This window comes from Pongo pygmaeus, chromosome 12 (assembly GCF_028885625.2).
Source record: "Pongo pygmaeus isolate AG05252 chromosome 12, NHGRI_mPonPyg2-v2.0_pri, whole genome shotgun sequence".
Taxonomy (NCBI): Eukaryota; Metazoa; Chordata; class Mammalia; order Primates; family Hominidae; genus Pongo; species Pongo pygmaeus.
The window spans coordinates 91,011,147-91,032,283 of NC_072385.2; the positions used below are offsets into that span (position 1 = coordinate 91,011,147).

Genomic DNA, 21,137 nt, shown 5'->3' on the forward strand with positions numbered 1-21,137 from the left:
TCCCATGCAAGGTGGGAAGGGGCATCTAGAAGTCAGTTCTGCAAGGGAATACAGACGGCACTCTTCAAGGACATTACCATCATTACCTAGGTCATGCCTACAATAACCATGTGACATTTTCAGGGGATATCAAACAATTCTTTAACCCCTGAGAAATAAAGCAAGAAATGGCCGGACGCAGTGGCTCATGCCTGTAATCCCAGCATTTTGGGAGGCCGAGGTGGGCGGATCATGAGGTCAGGAGATTGAGACCCTCCTGGCTAACAAGGTGAAACCCCATCTCTACTAAAAATACAAAAATTAGCTGGGCGTGGTGGCAGGCACCTGTAGTCCCAGCTACTCGGGAGGCTGAGGCAGGAGAATGGCATGAACCTGGGAGGCGGAGCTTGCAGTGAACCGAGATTGCGCCACCGCACTCCAACCTGGACAGCAGAGTGAGATTCCGTCTCAAAAATAAATAAATAAATAAATAAATAAATAAAGCAAGGAATAAGGTAGTAGAGTAACATCAAAGAAGAAGCTTTGAGCCTCTAACTCCTGGAACATTCTTTTGGGTAAGGACTAGATAATATACCAAATTCAAGACTACACTTTGATTTTTAAAAGAGTTGATGTCTGCAGTCTGAACATTTCATAATTATAAATCTTTCTGTCAAAGCAACTCTCAGTACATATTTCACTTTACTGAAAAAGAACTATGAGAAGCACAAAAACATGCCATTCTTGCTTCTAGGTATGTGAAAAACCATTATTTTGTAAGTTATTTCTCTTAAAACTTTGTTTAAACAAAGAGATTACTGCATAGTAATTTTTTATACTATTCTTAATTGTGATATTTCAACATAAAAATGGAGCTATCATCTTTGGAGATTTCCAAGTTAGATGGCATGATAAAAACCAGAAAGCAATACAAATGCCTCCCCTTCTAAGTCACCTTAAGCACACCAAAACTATAAATATTTAAGGCTTGGCGCAGTGGCTCACATCTGTAATCCCAGCACTTTGGGCAGTCAAGGCAGGAAGATCGCTTGAGGCCAGGAGTTTGAGACCAGCCTGGGCAACATAGCGAGACCCTGTCTCTACAAAAAACAAATATAATAAAAAATTAAAACCTAGAATTATTTTAAGATAAGTTATAAACCAGTTTGATCTCATTTTAATAAGTAAATAAATCTTCTATTTAAAAAGAGGTGAGGTGAGTTAGAAACAGGGGAAGGATCTGAAGAAGAATATTAAGACTATTCACCCTAAGTACTAACTGAATGCTTTTCATTTTCTTTTTTGCTTAACCTGTATTTATTTCCATGAATATACATTACATTTTTATTCGATGGCTTTTTGGAAAAAGTAAACATATACCATAATTCTGTGTGTGTATGTGTATGTGTTGTGTGTGCTGGTAATAAAAGTTTCTGAAACAAAATAAACTGACTATATAAAGGTATCCAATTTTGGCTATTTGAAGGGCCTGAATTAGTTTAGGTATGTCCATTTAGAATTGCCAAATATCTATACTATTCAGAAGTTGCTCTTTGAGTTTTTCCTCTATTAAAAAATACCCACCTAAATACCCAATGATACATGCCAAAGGCTTCCTAGTGCTTTTGCTTTTCAGTGGACTTCCAGATAGTTCAGCATGTCTGTCTGCATCTGAGGAGAGAAAGAAACATGGAGATAACCAATGAAATGGATTTCTCTAGCCAGACTACATGCACCACAGAAATAAAGGTACAAGTGGAAAACAGTACAAAATAGCCACCAGATTCCCTCGTAATTTCCTTTTGGGTTTGAGAAAATGGTTTCTAGTTCTGGTTCCCAATTTCTAAATGGGATTTACATAAAATAACATGTAATTATTAGTAGTAGTATTATTTTGAGACGGAGGCTCACTCTGTCACCCAGGCTGAAGTGCAATAGCGTGCTCTCAGCTCACTGCAACCTCCACCTCCTGGGTTCCAGCAATTCTCCTGCTTCAGCCTCTTGAGTAGCTGGGATTACAGGTGCGCACCACCACGCTGGGCTAATTTTTGTGTTTTTAGTAGAGATGGGGTTTCACCATGTTGGTCAGGCTGGTCTCGAACTCCTTATCTTGTGATCTGCCCACCTGCTCACACCTGTAATCCCAGCACTTTGAGAGGCCGAGGCGGGTAGATCACCTGAGGCCGGGAGTTCGAGACCAGCCTGACCAACATGGAGAAACCCTGTCTCTACTAAAACACAAAATTAGCTGGGCATGGTGGCACATGCCTGTAATCCCAGCTACTCAGGAGGCTGAGGCAGGAGAATTGCTTGAACCCAGGAGGTGGACGTTGCGGTGAGCCAAGATCACGCCACCGCACTCCAGCCTGGGCAACAAGAGTGAAACTCCATCTCAATAATAATAATAACAATAATAATTTACATGCAAGAGAATCCAGACAGCACTCTTCAAGGACATTACCACCATTACCTAGGGCATGCCTACAATAACCATGTGATGTTTTCATGGGCTATCAAAACAACTCGTTAACTCCTAGAAATAAAGCAAAAAAAAAAAAGGTACCAGAGTAATATGGAAAACACTCACTTTAAAGCCCCATATGGGTATAGCTAATACACATCCAACACACTCATGCTTTTTTATTGCGTGTGCCCATCTCAGAAATATGCTTCATTTCTAGCCATGGCATTTCTACATTATAGCAGAAATAATGGCTGTAAAGCACAAGGTGGAATCAGTCTTAATGTAAGATTGAATTGACATGGAAGATAAATTACAGCTGCTAAAGGCAACAAACTTGGCCATCTCTGACCTAGATGGGCCATACTTGGCCATCCCTTCCCCACTGTGAAGGCTTAACCTATCTTGGCGAAACTCAATTGTTAGACTAGGGATTTGCAAGAGTAATAATGGGCCATTTGGTTTTATCACTGGTTTTCTACCCCTGATCAAGCTATGTCATTGGTGCTGAGATTTAAAAGGCTACCTGTGTGCAAACAGAGTATTTCATCCAACAGTCAGAATAGTAAGAAACTGTGAGGATGGGTATTAGCTAATCAAAGTTTTCATGATGCTCATTATACCCTATTGTAAGACATTTTCAGACAAGAAAAATAAAGCATACAATACAAACATTCTGTTTTAATTAGCTGTCATTTGGAAGAGTAGATGTGCAAGATAAAGGGACAAAACAAAACGTGTATTGAAACACTTTAATACTGTCATAAATATTAACAGAATCACTTTAACTTGTATGATTCTACTATGTTTATGCCTTTTTCCCACCTTCAAATATTTGACAAAAATGTCCTACAGGTTTTCTGATTTACTGAAGAATTTTTCCTTTTGCAAACTGAGACATTTCTGGGCATACACGTAGGGAATTTCCTTTGATATCCATAGGAATTATTTGCTCCACTAGAGTTAAAATGTGCAAGTCTGGAACTTCAAATAATTTTAAATAAAAGTTAGGTTTTTATGAGTTCTAGCCCTTTCACAAAAAAAAAAAACTCTTTTCTGAAAATTATTAAACAGAAGATGGCAAAAGGGCATTTTAAAAAAATTCTCATTGTGGTTAAAAAAACCACAATGAGATATTATTTCACACTAGTCAGAATTGTTACCATTAAAAAGTCAAAAAATAACAGATGCTGGCAGAGAAAACAGAGGTTGCGGAGAAAAAGAAATGCTATACACGGTTGATGGGAATGCAAATTAGTTCAACCATGTGGAAAACAGTGTGGTGATTCCTCAAAGAGCTAGAAACAGAACTATCACCCAACAATCCCACTACTGGGTATATACCCAAAGGAATATAAATCATTCTATCATGAAGACACATGCATGTATATGTTCACTGCAACACTATTCACAATAGTAAAGACATGGAATCAATCTAAATATCCATCAATGATAGACTGAATAAAGAAAATGTGGTACATGTACACCATGGAACACTATGCAGCCATAAAAAAAGAATGACATCATGTCCTTTGCAGGAACATGGATGGAGCTGGAGGCCACTATCCTTAGCAAACTAATACAGTAACAGAAAACCAAATACTGCATGTTCTCACTTATAAGTCGGAGCTAAATGATGAGAACTCATGGATGCACAGAGGGGAGCAACAGACACTGGGGCCTATTGGAGGGTGGAGGGTGACAGGAGGGAGAGGAACAGGAAGAATAACTAATGGGTACTAGGCTTAATAACTGGATGATGAAATAATCTGTACAACAAACCCCCTTGACACAAGTTTACCTATATAACAAACCTGCACATGTACCCCTGAACTTTTTTAAAAGTTAAAAAATAAGTTTAAAAACATTAAAATAGACAAAGCACATACTGCAGAGAGCCTAAAACAATCAGGAATCTGAATATATAGCACCCAGATATTGGCTAATTATTATGCAACCACTGACAAGTATAAATGATCCAATTTCTTTTCTTCCTATTCAGTTGATTACCATGAGAAAAAATAAATTACTAAGCTATGAAGCTTTTCACCTATTGTTGAATAATAGTGAAGATACAGGCAGAAATATAATAAACATCTTGTGGAAGAGTAATCTAAATAAACACTAGGAAGCAACCCAAAGCCTGTAAGGATCAAACACCTGCCAAACCATTGAGTTAACACTACATAATTTCTTGCTAATATTACTGATTCACCTGAAATTCAAGTTATATTTGGGATAAGGACAAGATAAATTTTTCTTTCTTCTCTATTAATAAAATAAAGCTGGAATGAGTCATCTTGGTTATTTCCTCAATGTCTTGACAAAGGCAATCACCGTATTACTAGTAATAAGATTTGCTTTTTATTCCAGTCTAGACGACCCAAAGGAAAACTGCCAATATGGCAGCAATTGATAGACATTGATGGGTCACCAACACAATACCCAAAGATGTTTCATTCTAAACTATATTTGCTTCTAATTTCTCATTAAAAATAGTAGGATTAATTACGTGATGTTCTAAGTGACAATTTGCATTACAGAGTACCTCTGAGCGGGAGATCAAAGCTTTTTAGAAAGAAGCATATTTCACTAATCCTCATTATATTTTATAGAAAGTTCCAGCTACTCAGGAGGAGGAGGAGGGAGGATCCCTTGAGTTAGAGGCTATAGTGAGCCATGATCACACCACTGCACTCCAGGCTGGGTGACAGAGCGAGACCCTGTCTCAAAAAAAAAAAAAAAAGTAGTTGGTGGCAAGAATTATGTCTCAACTGTGAAAAAGTTAGAGTGAAAAGATTCTAGGACTGCCTTAGTCACTCTTTAACATAAGAAAAGTTGTAGCCATTCAGTAGGAAAAATACAGTTGGCCCTGAGGAAATAGCCATAAGTGGGATTGTCTGGCAGACACTTGAGTTGGTTAAAAGGAATGCTGGGCTGCACTCAATGCCAGGCCAACAATGGTGCCACTTGTCAGCCAGTCCTTGCTCCCAAATTACTCACCTAACTCCACTTCAACATGGAGATATGCATTTGAAGTGCACAGATAATGAAAGCAATCTGAGAAATGCCCAAAGAACCCAGAAGGAATCAAAACCTGTCCAGAGAGAACATCTGTATCTCACTCAAGTCACTTGACTGGTAACAAGGAACATGTCTTTAGTTTCCTAGAGCAGGGGTCCCCAAGCCCCAGGCCTCAGACCAATACTAGTGGTAGCAAGTTAGGAACCGGGCCAGACAGCAGGTGAGCATTACCGCCTGAGCTCCGCGTCCTGTCAGGTCAGTGGCAGCATTAGATTCTCATAGGAGCGCAAACCCTATTGTGAACCGCTATGCGAGGGATCTAGGTTGCCTGCTCCTTATGAGACTCTAACTAATGCCTGATGATCTGAGGTGGAACAGTTTCATCCCAAAACCATCCCTGCCCACACCACCCAGTTTGTGAAAAAATTGTCTTCCATGAAACCAGTCCCTGGTACCAAAAAGGTTGGGGACCACTGTCCTAGAGGATGATCTATATTTCCTTGGGGTTAACCTAGAAATACACTATTACTTTTGTTGAAACTCATGGTTATTTTTCTACAATGTTTTGGAAATACTGGGGGCAGTGAGATAGAAACCCTGCAATATACACACAGAATTCACAAAAACATCTCATATGTGCATTCGAGACCCCTGTCAAGATAAAACTATCAGTAAAGTTTGCTTCTAGAACTGGAAAGGTATTTTTAAAGAAGCCACAAAACCCATGATTTTTTTTTTATAAATTCAACTATTAATATGTCTTTTTTTAAAAAAAAAAATCTGCTTGGCAAATACACCATAAAGTCAAAGAGAAAACGGGGGAACTATTTGTATCACATATCACAGATTAAGAGCTAACTTTGTTAAAATATAAAAAGTTCCCACAAGTCAGTAAGACTAATAGAAAACAGGTCAGGGGCAAAAAGAGTTGACAGAAAAGGAGATAAATGGTTTTCAAATATACGCAAAGATTTCTATCTCATTCTAAATGAGAAATGCAAGCTAATATAACATGTCATCTGTCAATTAGTCACGGGTTTCAAAGATGGGTAACACTGCCAGCAAAGTTCTAGAGAAACAGGAATTGTCTAGATGTTGTGAGTGGGACTGTGAATTGCAGTTTTTCTACGGGCAATAAAACTACACCAAAATTCAAAATGTATGCTCCTTGGCCCCAAATTTAACTTTTAGGGATCTATCTTGTAAGGAACATTCCCATTTTATACATCAGTATGAAATGACATCTGCATAAGGATATTTGTTGCAACATTATTTATGATAGAAAATGACTGAAAATAACTTAAAAGCTTTTAATAGGGAACTAGTTACAGTACAACAAAATAGATTATGCAGCTGACACAAAACGGAGGCAGTTCTCAATACAGTGGCATGGTATGTTAAGTAAAAAGAAGCAAGGGACAGAGCAATATAGACAGTATGTTAATATCATATAGAAACAAAGAATAAGCCTACTTAGATTCTTATAGATGCACAGAATACTTTTGGATACTTAAGGCAACAATGATAATGGTTATCACTGAATGGGGTAAATCAGGAATGAGAAATGTGATGAGATTTGTAACCACTTTTGTACCTTTAGAAAAATTTGTCAGTATCCATTCAAAACCAAATTTGTATTAAAAATAAACTCCCTCGGCTTATACCACAATGCACATACTGAAAAAAAATTTAAACTCTCTACCAAAAATACCAAAAGAAGCAAACCAACTATTCTCTCATGTTTCAAGCTTAAAATTTCAGAAAAGCTTATACAATCATTAACTTCAGCTGAGAAATCTCTAGAAAAATCTCATAAAACACATTTTTCATGAAGTGGGGTCTTGAGATACTTCCAAAGTCGAATTAGCATCTTCAAACAGAAAAATAGCTTCAGGTTCCTCCCAAATAACCTCATACGGGGGAATACTGTGCCCATTCAAGTCTGGTGTGTTATCAGCCCAAACCACTTCATTCTCTCTGCAAGCCACCAAGGTGCCAGGCAAATCATCCGGATTTACTTTTCCAGGCACTTTAGCTTCATCTTTGGAATGTTGCTGGTAAACCTACTTCTATTTAACCTCAGTCTGTGAGGATCCTGAGTCTCAAGTGGTGATAATCCTGTGTGCATCAGGTGTTTGGATGATTCTGTAGACCTTTGGTGAAGTCTCTGAAATAATGTCTGATGACAATAACAAGGAACGTCATTCTCCCATACATAGCTTTTTTACTAGGGGGAGGGACCTCAAGGGGGAAAAAAGAAAACATGGCTAACTTTTTTTTTTTAATAAAATATGGAACACTTCACTAATTTGTGTTGTCATCCTTGCTCAGGACCATGATAATCTTCTCCATATCATTCCAATTTTTAGTATATGTGCTGCTGAAGTGAGCACGATGTCCAAACTTAGTATTTTATAACCTTGCTGTTGGGCCACAAATCTTAAGAAAACAGTACGTTTCTTTATGCAATGAAGAATTTTGGTCTACCAATCCATTTTTAATAAGTACTGACTACATGGTAGAACTGGCTCAGGCATTTTACTAATGTTAGTAACTTTTGGCATGGATTTATATATTCACATACAAAGATTATTAAAATCATATTTAGGTATTTGGGGAAATTGGTTTAAAAAATAAATTTTTCATAGTGAGGCCCCATCCCTAAAAAAAAATAAGTTAACCAGGTGTGGTGGGCCACACCGGTAGTCCCACCTACTCAGAAGGCAAGAGGATCACTTGGGCCCCAGAGTTCAAGGCTGCACTGAGCTATGATGGTACCACTGTACTCCAGAGCCTGGGCAACAGAACAAGACCCTGTCTCTTAAAAAGAAAAAATTCCTATGTATGGATGAAGAGTGGTAAATCTTCCCACCCCTTTCCCTCAGCCTCCCAGTTTCCCTTCCCTCAGATGTCATTACTCTTTACATATTCTTTGAGATATTTTATGAATCTGCAAAGACCTTTTTTGTTTTTACTATTTGCTTTAATACAGGCTTAAAAAGCTCCCATTTCTTCACTTTTATGCAGTGTCATCCCATAAACTGACTATGACACTGGTTGTGATGGTGCTGCCATTGCCAGAGGCAATTGAAGGGGTCACCTTCTACAGTGCTTGGAAGAGTCTCAAGCTCACAGGGAAGAACTAATAAATTATTCTAAAATGCATTAATTAGAACTCTAGATCCATCAATATTTTGAGAATAACACACTTCTGCCTTATCTGAAAGTACATTCACATTGCATCACAGCGATTCTTAACTTTCTGCAGGGTGGAGGAGGGCCTAATACTGCCTTTGAGAAACTAAGGAAAACTTACTGGAAAACACACACACACACACACACACACACACACACACTCCTATACACTCCCAGTAGATCACAGACATGGCTGCCTATGGACATCAGGTTATTAATACCTAATCTCCCTAACAAGCCAAGATCAAGACATCTGCTAAAGAGGTTGTAACAAGGTAAGTATAAGAACAGAAGAGATGATAGCATAATCAATTAGATGTTAGGAAAAGTTCATTAATTGCTTGTCTAAAAAATAAAAACGAGTAGATGGCTGCTGAAACACTGTCATTTTAAATCTTAAGGTAAAATTATTTAAGAATCTGACTACGTAAAACTGAATGACTGGTGAAGCTAAATACAAAACAAAATAATACATGCTCTCTGAATTTCATCCAGATAAACGACTGCTCTTTTATGATTACTATAATCTATATGCTTATAGAAATAAAATACAGGTAACTTAATTATGATCCCTTTTAGCAGCATGGCCCGTCAATTGAGAAAAAAATTAGAACGAGATAAAAGAAAAATATACTTCATTGGAGAATAATCAAAACAAAGATAATGTGCAAATTAACTGAAAATTAACACACGAGCCCTGGGGAAACAGAGTTTCCTCAGCAGCCAACTGAGTTGCTGATGGTTTCTCTTCTACTCCTAGGACAAAGATGATACTGGATCCCCACCAATCCTAATGGAAAAGTCTCATTCATTTTTATTCTTAAATGTTTCACTTTTTAATTTTTATTTATTTATTTATTTCTTAATGCGGAGTCTGTGTTGCCCAGGCTGGAGTGCAGTGGCATGATCTCAGCTCACTGCAACCTCTGCCTCCCCGGTTCAAGTGATTCTCTTGCCTCAGCCTTCCGAGCAGCTGGGATTACAGGCGTGTGCCATCATGCCTGGCTAATTTTTGAATTTTTAGCAGAGATGAGGTTTCACCATGTTGGCCAGGCTGGTCTCTAACTCCTGACCTCAGGTATCTGCCCACTTCGGCCTCCCAAAGTGCTGGGATTACAGGCGTAAGCCACCGTGCCTGGCCTTCACCATTCTTTCTATTTAAAAAATTACATGAAAATGTGTTTTAAATGAGCTGAACAATTTAGAATATAAATATTTCTAATTCCCAAAATGGGAAAGTGGTAACATAAGTCCATGAGGTCTCAAATGTTAGCACAAAACCTAAATATAAGCCTAAACTCTCAAATATACATGAATCTAATATAGTAATTTTCCCTCCGTGGGACTCTGACATTGCTACCATTTTTTTTGTTTGTTTGTTTTTTGAGATGAAGTTTCACTCTTGTTGCCCAGGCTGGAGCGCCATGGTACAATCTCAGCTCACTGCAACCTCTGCCTCCCGGTTTAAAGCAATTCTCCTGCCTTGGCCTCCTGAGTAGCTGGGATTACAGGCGCCTGCCACCACGCCTGGCTAATTTTTGTATATTTAGTAGAGACAGAGTTTCACCATGTTGACCAGGTTGGTCTCGAACTCCTGACCTCAGGTGATCCACCTGCCTCGGCTTCCCAAAGTACTGGGATTACAAGCATGAGCCACCGCCCCAGCCCTCAACTCCCTTTACAAAGCATTTTTCTTCTTATAGAGCTATTACTTAAGTTTCAAAGCCTTTCAACTATTCTCCTAAAAATTATCTTTAGGAACAAAAAATGTTTTTTTTTCAGTCATCATTCCTTTTATTGATATCCTCTTTAAATCAAAGGGGAACATTTCATAGTAAGAGATTTCTTAGAATGGCTTTAAGATTTCCTATCTGTTAGGCCAGACAGCAAGTTCTGTCATCCCTTAAGGAACCAAAGCTACACGGCTCTAACATGCTAGCCTGGAAAGTGACTCCAGAGCTAACATATTAATTATACACATATTGTCAGAGACATGGTAATGACAAAACAATCCACAATTCATGGATACATATGATCTCTGTGCTAACAAAAATAAAAATAAAAAAGATAAGCAAGACCAAATGTGTTGAAAATAAGAGTAGTAAGTCATGTAAATGTTATGTGGTGATATATATGATACATGATCATGAAATGGAAACCACACTGGACAAACAGGCTGCTCAACCATATGTTTAGATGCTAGCTTATGAAAATGCAATGTGTAATTTCAGAAAATTCACACAAAAATGAGTTTAAAATTTACTTATAATTTGCTAGACCTTCCAATAAATATAGTATTTGTTATGAAGCATGGGTGAATTTCCATAATGCTGTATGACAACTGTAAAAGGTTCATGGGAAAAACAAGAGGTTTACAAAGACATACAGTCTCTAATTAGTGTAAATTGGCAAATTTTATTTAAACCTAATGAATCCATGTAAGACTGGACTGTACTGTCTCGATTATGGAGTATCATTATAACAGCATCCTTAGGGGTTACATTGTGGCACTACCTAAGAGGTAAAAGTGCTTCAATAAGGGCTCTGTAGGCAATTCCATCACAAAACCCCACGGAATAGGATCACCTCCCACCAATCTTTTGCTAAGCACTACTCTCTGGTAAAGAGTACAGAAGTTTCAACGTTTTGATTTTTTTTTTCAGGTTGGCATGATACAAGTGGCAGCACACAAAAACAATGTTAAAAAATAAACCAAATAAAAGGCTGTACACAAGAACTTATGTTTATTGCAAACAAACAAACAAAAAAAAAAGGAAAGAGAGGAAAAGAGAAAATGGTCAGAAGCACAACATATAAGGTTAAGAATTTAAAAGCATCTTACATTCTGCCCTAATGGCAGCGTAATTAATAGCAACAAACGGCCGTCTTGCTGCCTGCCGCAGACGGAGGGTATTTTTGCAGACCTGACGAGCAAATTTTGTGAAATATGTAGTATGAAGGAAGAAAGCTTGGCGGGTCTTCACTGCAGACTTTGGACTCCCAGTGTTTCGGACTGGCATTCCCTGCATGGCCTGGCGGGACACGTGACTTCTAACACGAGGGTCCTGCAAAATCAGAAAACAACAAACACTCAAAAGAAATGAACTTGCCCAAACACATTACTGTTTGCATCATGCTCAAAAGAAAACTGCAACTTTTAAATCTTTCACGAAGCATCTATAACGTCACTTGGTGCACTACCTCTAAAAGAGAGAATTAAAGTGTGCACTTTTGGGAAAGAGGTGGGGAGTAGAGAAGGGAACTGTGGAGAATACTGTACTGTTATACAAGAATCCAAAATCACATTCACAGTAAGTAGTATGAAACTGCCAAGGGGGTTAACTACACTTTTTTTTTTTTTTTTTTTCAAATTAAGGAGTCCTGAAAGCCCGTCAGCACTGAAGAAGGGTAGTCGCCCACTGGTAAACACAGGTGCTTGGCATCTTCAGCCTATGAGGATTTTACCAAAATCACATTTAAACTGTTGTTCAACTCAAGATTAAGTCCATACTTCTTGTCCCTCCAAAATAGCCACGGGGAGAAAAAATGCTTAATTTGCATTTATGACTTTATGTAGTAAGACATGCCTTCAACAGAATGTAAAGGTTACAAACTGTTTTCAAAAGCAATTAAACATTTAATTTGTAAGCGCTCTACTTATGCTAACATCTCCCACACTCATTGTTTTTTTGTCTGAGACCATTATTCTAAAGACTTGATAAAATTTAATTTCTCTCTGCTTCTCTCCACACCTACCCTGAATATTGTAGTGCTATGTTTAGCTATAAAGGTAGCTTTCTCCATTTTTTAATTATCCTATACTGTACTTCTGTTTCCAAGGAATAATCAAGCCATTTAAAAACATGCCATTTTTCAACACTAAAAAGACTACTGTACCTCTGTAGTTGGGCTAGGAGATAACTTTTCTTCTTCTGACTGGGTGGGCATTTTCAAGCCTCCATATTTTTTCCAATAAAGCCAACAAATTGCACATAATCTACACTGCATATTAGGTGGGCCCCAAGAATACCACTGGTGAGACTGTGTAGCTAAAGCAGAAGAAAAATAAGAAAAAACGAAAAATGCTATTTAATTTGTAACATCAACACAAAATAATCAAATATTTTAAAAATACTTCTCATGCTTAGTTTACAATGTTATTGTTCCCAGCGTACTAGTCAAACATAATAGTATATTTGTGTGTTTTTTTAATACTCAGAATTCATTAAACCAACTTATTTCCATTATTATATAAAGTGCTTGTGGCCCTGTTAAAGCTATTCAGTGAAGCATCCTGTATTATGCATTGTGCTGCCAAGGGAGTTTTTGTTTTGTTGATTAAAAATACTCTATTGTGTATGTTTCTGGAAACAGGTTCTCAAAAAGATATTATTAGTAGTATTTAAAAAATCTGGGGCTAGACATGGTGGCTGACGCCTGTAATCCCAGCACTTTGGGAGGCTGAGGCAGGCGGATCATGAGGTCAGGAGACCAAGACCATCCTGGCTAACACGGTGAAACCCCGTCTCTACTGAAAATAAAAAAAAAAAAATTAGCCGGGCATGGTGGCACGCACCTGTAGTCCTAGCTACTTGGGAGGCTGAGGCAGTAGAATTGCTTGAACGTGGAAGGCAGAGGTTACAGTGAGCTGAGATCACGCCACTGCACTCCAGCCTGGGCAACAGAGTGAGGCTCCATCTCAAAAGACAAAAAAAAAAAATCTAAATCCAGGTTTCCAAACCCAGGGTTCAGATACCACTCCAAGGATTATTTAAGGTACTCAGGGAGGTCTCATTGATAAAGTCAGGAATCTAATAAAAACAGGTATCTGTCAGCCAGATATGGTGGTGAACCCCTGTAGTCGCAGCCACTACAGAGGCTGAGGCAGCAGGATTGCTTGAGCCTAGGGAGGTTGAGGCCACTGTAATTGCACTACTGCATTTCCAGCCTGGGTGACAGAGGGAAGCGGGGAGGAGGAGGGGGCTGGGGAGGGAGAGAGGGAGGGAGTAGGGGAGGAGAGAAGAAACAAACAGGTATCTATTTTGCACTCCTTTATTTTAATCAATAGGTAAAATCCTCATTTTAAAATCTCCATTTATAGACAGAATCCCTTTCAAGACTCTAAATCCATATGAAGCAAGCATGGGCAGCAGACATCACAGCATGCTTGAGGCCTAAAACTCAGATGATTTAACAGCTAGCTGAACGCTGTAAGCTTGTGTTAGTTTTTGTTTTGTAGTTTAAATTACTGACATGTGACATTTAAAATACATGTGTGATAGATCTGAAGTTTAAGAGAAAACATTGAGGTTGAGACATTAAGTTAATTGGGTGCACAAAAAATTGTAATTCTGTAAGTTTGCCTTAAAATATTATTTCTCTGACCTGTAAGTTACCTTCAAATGTTCAAACAGTACATCAAGATATCAACTAACACTTCACAAACCAATGTGAAAAAGAGAAAATACAGAGACCATTATATTCATGTTTATCGGGAATAACAGTGTATACCCATCATGTATTATTTTTGGAGGATTATTATTTTAGGCTTTTATTTGTGTAAATATTTTAGGCCGATTTTAGGCTTTCATTTATACAAATAAATATTTTATACAAATGAAAGCCTAAAAGCCTTTCCTCCTATAATTTAGAACTAATAAGTCATTTTTTAAGACATAAATTTTTAAAATCTTAAACATTAAGCTATGAATCTATTTTGAATTCTAAATATAAAATTTCACTTAAAACATACATTTTACGTAAACTAATCATGCACATCATTTTAATAACTGTCAATAAATGCCTTTCTCCTTAAATAACTCAAATTCAATTGGAAAGTAGGTATCATTTAATAAATAGAAAACATCACGTTCTATCTCTCTATAAGGATAAATCTTATATTAAGATACATTTTATCATGGAGATTAGTAATACATGAGTCTAAAGTAAATATTATAAAATAAAAATAGCTTATTCATCATGCACACATAAAAATAACAGAATAATCATTTAAGGGGATATATGTGAGTGTGAAAGGGGTTTGCAAGTTAAATTTTTTTTTTTTTTTTTTTTTTTTTTTTGGGGGGGAGACAAAGTTTTGCTCTGTCACCCAGGTTGGAGTGCAATGGCGCAATCTCGGCTCATTGCAACCTCTGCCTCCTGGGTTCAAGCTATTCTCCTGCCTCAGCCTCCCGAGTAGCTGGGATTACAGGTGCACGCCACCATGCCTGGCTAATTTTTGGTATTTTTAGTAGAGACGGGGTTTCACCATGTTGGCCAGGCTGGTCTCGAACTCCTGACCTCAGGTGATTCACCCGCCTCGGCCTCCCAAAGTGCTGGGATTACAGGCGTGAGCCACCGCACCCTGCCTGCAAGTTAAAATTAAGACAGGTTAAGCCACTACCATTTGTCTGCAGGATTCTTTTCATTTTCATTTAAATATACATGAACTTCAAAATCCAAAAATTCCCAATTCAAGGTATTTATGATGCTATCCATGTAAAAGCCTGACCTAAAGAATCTTAATTTTCCACAAATTGTTTCCCTTTGTGCTCCCATGCTGCAAAAAAAAATGGTTAAACACATCCCCATGTACCATTTCTACAAATTCAGCAACTTGGCTCACACCTTCCTTGGGATCAATCAATGCAATCGTACTCACAGCTGTCCCTCATTCCTATATCCTTCCTGGAGGCAGTAGGCTACATGTACTCTCAAAGAGCTACTAAGAACCCAAAATGGGGCACCAAGTAGGTTTTCAATAAACATTCTTTTCCTTCCCTCTCCCATCCCAGGCTACCTTAACTGGAAGGAAACATAGATGATAATATCACCAATGCCCCATTAAGATATTGTATCCTTGCTTGAGATTTAAAATAAACACAAAAAGTCTATCAACTACCTAACGGTTCACTTCACCAACCCCATTTAACACCCTGGGCAAATAAAATACTGCCACCATAGATAAATACAGTGGGATCCTGAAGCCAAAAGCAAGTATCATAGAATAGCATTTCCCAAACTGGTGCACTGAGGGAACATGGTCTGAGGATTATATACAGTAGCTTATCCACACAGAGGCCTTTCCTACAGAATTACTTGGAGCTTTAATTTGTCAAAGTATACTGAGAAACTCCAAAGGGGAATTTGGTATGCATCGTGGGAACACAGTTTCTGCAAAGCTAATACAACTCTAAACACAACTCAGCAAACACTGCTATGGAATAATCAACAAACCACAAGAGTACATCAAAGGAAATCCAGTGCCTAACTTGAGTGTGTGTTACGTAATAAGGATTCAATAAACAGTCCCTCTGTTCCAGGCAGAAGGTAAGGAGAGGCATCTACTCATTTAGAGGAGACACACTTCTGCCTTCCAAGGTACACTGTACTGACCTCAGGCACTTCCCAGACACTCACACCCCATGAGCCAGAACAGTTCCCGATGCTTAACTGACCTGCTAGAGAAAACTTACCATAGCAGCTCTCACAGGCTCTCCCTAAAAGAGGATTCTGAGGCTGGAACGTGGTCCCCACAGCTCCATTCACAGCACCAGGCTTCCCATTACTAGTGGATATTTGGTTGGGATTTGGTTTGCTGCTTTCAATGAAATTAAAATAAGGTGATAAAATGATTTGTACAATAAGGCAAAAAGCTCTATATCATTACTGATTTATCTCCACTATTTAATAAATATAAACAAACATTTTAAAATGTGTGGTGAAGAAGAAATAAACTGGTAAAAGCAAGGTGTTAAATGAACTCACACTACTCATCTTTATAAAACAAGTCTATGAAAAAAGGAATCGCTTATACCTGACATTCATGAAGTAAATAATGTCCCATCTCTTTTCTGGTCCGAATACAATTTCCTTAGAACATCCTCTGACACTTTTTTTTTTTTTTTTTTTTTTGAGACAGAGTCTCGCTCTGTTGCCCAGGCTGGAGTGCAGTGGCATGATCTCAGCTCACTGCAACCTCCGTCTCCCGGGTTCAAGCAATTCTCCTGTCTCAGCCTCCCTAGTAGCTGGGATTACAGGCGCCCGCCACCACGCCCAGCTAATTTTTTGCATTTTTAGTAGAGACGGGGTTTCACCGTGTTAGCCAAGATGGTCTTGATCTCCTGACCTCGTGGTCTGCCTGCCTCAGCCTCCCAAAGTGCTGATTACAGGCGTGAGCCACTGCGCCCGGCCCCTCTGACACTTTTGAAAGAGACAAGTTACCGTTTATAAATTCTCCCGAGAAAATAATTATTTGGATCAAACAAATTAAGTGAAAGGCAACATGGTTGTGTTTCGAGAAAGCCACTCTTCAGTTCCTGCTGCTGGTGTGGGGGCTGCTGGCTACTGTACTCCAGCTCTCCAGGGAGCTGCACAGAAGTCACATGCTTAGCAGATGCTGTGGGGTCAACAGGGCCCATCTCTAGGTCACTTAGGACTTCAGGAGCTTCTGGCCACTCATGATGACCACTCCGATTACATCTGAAATTTTATCAGGAATATTACATAGCATTTTAAATTTTAAAAACCAATAAAGGTATTTGGAGGTTTTCCTTTTTAAGACAGTATTTTTTAAGAGGAGAAAAGAGAGGCAGGAGGATGACTTGAAGCCAGGAGTTCAGAGACCAGCCTGGGCAACACAGTGAGACTCTGTCTCTACAAAAACAAAAATAAAAATTACCCAGGCATAGGGGCATGCGCCTGTAGTCCCAGCTACTCAGAAGGCTAGGGTGGGAGGATCAATCACTTGAGCCCAGGAGTTAGAGGCTGCAGTGAGCCATGATCATGCCACTGTACTCCACTCCAGGCTGGGCAACAGAGGGAGACCTTTCTTTTGAGGAGCAGGGAGGGGAAGAGACATCTACCAGAAGTCTATATGCAAATTTCACAAAGACCAAGTCAACAGAGCCATTAATTCCTTAGAAACATGTAGCCCAGATTATCTTGGTATTTCCCGGGCAAACAAGGCTAACTTTTCCCGATGTACGGTAGGCTAACTCCCCCGCTGCTTATAAACTCTGCCCCAGAACACTGCACAGGTACACATAGTATGTTCTCAATAAATTCATAATTCATTTAACATATATTTGTTCAGTGCCTAATAAATAAAAGTCTCTGACCTCAAGGAGCTTTCATTCTCGATACTTTTTGTGTTTATTTGCTAAAAAGAAAATAAGCAAAATAAATCAGTAAATTATTTATCGGAAATGAATGCTGAACGGCTAAATGCAGATTATATGCTGTCTTCCCATATCTACTGATGCAATGAGACCTCACAACTATCAAGACAGCTGAAAAAGCCTGGTTTGTAAAGTTGGTCTGGCCTGACAGCAAAGACCCTACTTAAGATTTCCTTTTGGTATTGTTATTACAACTATCAGGTGATACTCCCACCACTGCTACCAGAAGAAATCATTGCACTGTGTGCACTGAGATCTCTATTCTATAAAATAGGACTATTATTTACACTTCTAACCTGTGTCAGCAATGTATGTATGTTAAAGACAAATTGGTTTTTATTTTTTATTTATATATTTTATTTTTTTTGAGACTCCAGGCTAGAGTGCAATGGCACGATCTTGGCTCACTGCAACCTCCACCTCCCAGGTTCAAGTGATTCTCCTGCCTCAGCCTCCTGAGGAGCTGGGATTACAGGCGCCTGCCACCACGCCTGCCTAATTTTTACATTTTTAGTAGAGACGGGGTTTCACCATGTTGGCCAGGCTGGTCTCGAACTCCTGGCCTCAGGTGATCTGCCCGCCTCAGCCTCCCAAAGTGCTGGGATTACAGGCGTGAGCCACCATGCCCAGCCTATTTATTTTTTGAGACGGAGTTTCACTCTTTCGCCCAGGCTGGAGTGCAGTGGTGGGATCTCGGCTCACTGCAACCTCCGCCCCCGGCAGGTTCAAGTGATTCTCCTGCCTCAGCCTCCCAAGTAGCTGAGATTACAGGCTCCCGCCACCATACCCAGCTAATTTTTGTATTTTTAGTAGAGATGGGGTTTCACCATGTTGGCCAGGTTTGTCTCAAATTCCTGACCTCAGGTGATCCACCCACCTCTGCCTCCCAAAGTGCTGGGATTACAGGCATAAGTCACTGTGCCCAGCCAACAAATTGGTTTTTAAAAGACATTTTTCTTTTTTTTTGAGAGAGGGTCTCACTCTGTCACCCAGGCTGGTGTGTAGTGGTGTGATCACCACTCACTACAGTCTTGACCTCCTGGGCTCAGGTGATACTCCCACTTCAGCCTCCCAAGTAGCTGGGGCTGCAGGTGTGTGCCAACATGCCTGGCTCTTTTTTTTTTTTTTTTTTCGGTAGATACAGGGACTCTATGTTACCCAGGCTGGTCTTGAATTCCTGGGCTCAAGGGATCATTCCACCTCAACTTCTCAACAGGTGTGAGCCACCATGCCTGGCCTTTAATTTTTTTTTTTTTTTTTTTTTTTTTGAGGCAGGGTCACCCAGGCTGGAGTGCAGTGGCATGACCATGGCTCATTGCAGCCTCAACCTCTCAGGCTCAGGTCATCCTCCCACCTCAGCCTCCCAAGTAGCTGGGACTACAGTCACACGCCACCATGCCTGGTTATAAAATAGATAATTATAAAAATGTATTATTTATTATCTACTTAATTTTTTTAGAGACAGGGTCTCACTCTGTTGCCCAGACTAGAGTGCGGTGGCATGATCACAACTCACTGCAGCATCAAACCCCCAGGCTCAAGCAATCCTCCTACCTCAGCCTCCCAAGTAACTGGGTCTACAGGCATTTGCCACCATGTCTGGATAATTTTTAAATTTTTTTGTAGAGGCGAGGTCTATTTTGTGCAGACTGATCTCAAACTCGTGGCTTCAAGTGGTCTTCCTGCCTCAGCCTCCCAAGGTGCTGTTATTACAGGCATGAGCCACTGCACCTGGCCCTAAAACATATTTTAAATCAGATAGAAGGTGTTTCTCTTCTTACAGTTTTCAGCTGAAACTATACTAAGTGAAAAGTGGCGATTAAGAATGACTAGCATTTTCAATAATATACAATATTCCTTTTTAAAAAAATCTACGATATATAGATAGAACTGATTTCCCCTTGGAGTCAAATGACTGGCCAGAGGTTTACCAGAAATATGAAAATTTCTGATATTTAACCCAGGGCTATATGTGTGTTGAAAAAGAGCTAATACAAATGTACAGTTGAGCTGCCTTAAAAAAGAATGAGAGCAAAGTTCATTGCTCAACTGAATCTAGAACGTTATTTGATTGAATACATCACTTGTCTTAATGATAATAATCACAAAAGGAAAACAAGTGTGCCAAGACTGCATATAGACATGTGAATCACATAAAATATGTTCCACAAAACCAGGTACCTATAGATTAATTCCCAGGGGACAAATGATTGATGTCATTGTGACAATCTGTGACTGTAAGCAAACATTTTTAATGTTTTAAAAGACACATTATATGAAATTGCCTTTCCTTTTATCTAATGCTCAAACCTTCCCTCACTCCCCTCATCTGTGCTCCAGATTCCAGCCCTCCTGCCCTCTAGAGAACATTGTACACTCCCTCTCTCATCTGCTTGTACCTCCTTGGCTCATATGCAGCAGTGCTCACCATGCCAATAAGATCACCAATGATCTCCATGTTATTAAATTCCTTGGCTATTTCCCACCAGCATCCAACACTGTTAAATCTCTCTCCCCCTCCCTGAAACATACTCCTCTCTTAGCTTCTGTGATACCATACTCACCTAGCTATCCTTTTTTAGCTAACATATTCTATCTGATCTATAAATACTGGATTTATTCAAGGCTAAGTCAAGGCCCTTTTCTTATTGCTCTCCCTCAGAAATCTTATCTATGGCTTCAAATATAATTACTGTATGCTGATGAAGCTCAAATATGTATCTCTAGTCCAGACCTTCCCACACTGAGTTTAAGACCAATACATCCAGTATTTGGTGACAGCATATTGAACAACTCTTTTCTGATAAACTCAAAATGACCTAACCTAATTCTCTGCCACAGTTTCTGAGCTTAACAAATAGCATGACAACCCACTTCACTGTGTCAGAAACCTAGGATTCACACTTGACACCCCCGCCCGCCATAAAAGTCAGTCACCTCCAAATATCACACCATTTCCGGAGCTACTACTCTAGGTCAAGCTGGTGTTATCTTTCCTCTCCAAGAACTTCATAACTGGTCCTCCTGCATCTACTCTTAGTCCTCTTTCTCAAACCATTTCCCAACATATAGCAGGTGATCTTAAAGTGCTAACCTGACCATGACTCTTCATTGTTTAAAATCAACTTCCACTGTTCATGAGAACTCCTGGGTAACATAGGGAGACACTGTCTCTATAAAAAATAAATTAGTCGGGTGTGGTGGTGCGTGCCTATAGTCCCAGCTACTTGGGGGGCTGAGGTGGGAGGATCACTTGAGCCCGGGAGGTTGAGGCTGCAGTGAGCCATGATTGCACCATT

At 39.3% G+C, this 21,137-nt stretch overlaps 1 protein-coding gene and 1 non-coding gene across 5 annotated transcripts in view; both read right to left on the reverse strand.

Annotated features, from left to right (window-relative positions):
* Nucleotides 1-21,137, reverse strand: part of MTA3 (metastasis associated 1 family member 3) — a 180,934-nt gene that overhangs the window by 35,989 nt on the left and 123,808 nt on the right. For 2 of the 4 annotated variants that reach the window (XR_010123108.1, XM_054475173.1), the window contains exons 12-15: nucleotides 16,135-16,259; nucleotides 12,557-12,708; nucleotides 11,502-11,724; nucleotides 1,564-1,650 (exon numbers count right to left, since the gene is read on the reverse strand). Coding sequence is in view for 3 of the 4 variants with exons in the window: in XM_054475173.1 (XP_054331148.1) it covers nucleotides 1,564-1,650; nucleotides 11,502-11,724; nucleotides 12,557-12,708; nucleotides 16,135-16,259 (587 nt within the window). In the remaining variant the exon portion in view is untranslated. Of the gene's footprint in view, nucleotides 1-1,563; nucleotides 1,651-11,386; nucleotides 11,725-12,556; nucleotides 12,709-16,134; nucleotides 16,260-21,137 lie in introns of those variants that run through there. The other 2 variants (XM_054475174.1, XM_054475176.2) reach the window with 2 other exon arrangements.
* On the reverse strand, nucleotides 7,750-7,857 carry LOC129030924 (U6 spliceosomal RNA). Its single transcript, XR_008500821.1, has one exon. It is a non-coding gene; the product is annotated as a U6 spliceosomal RNA (small nuclear RNA).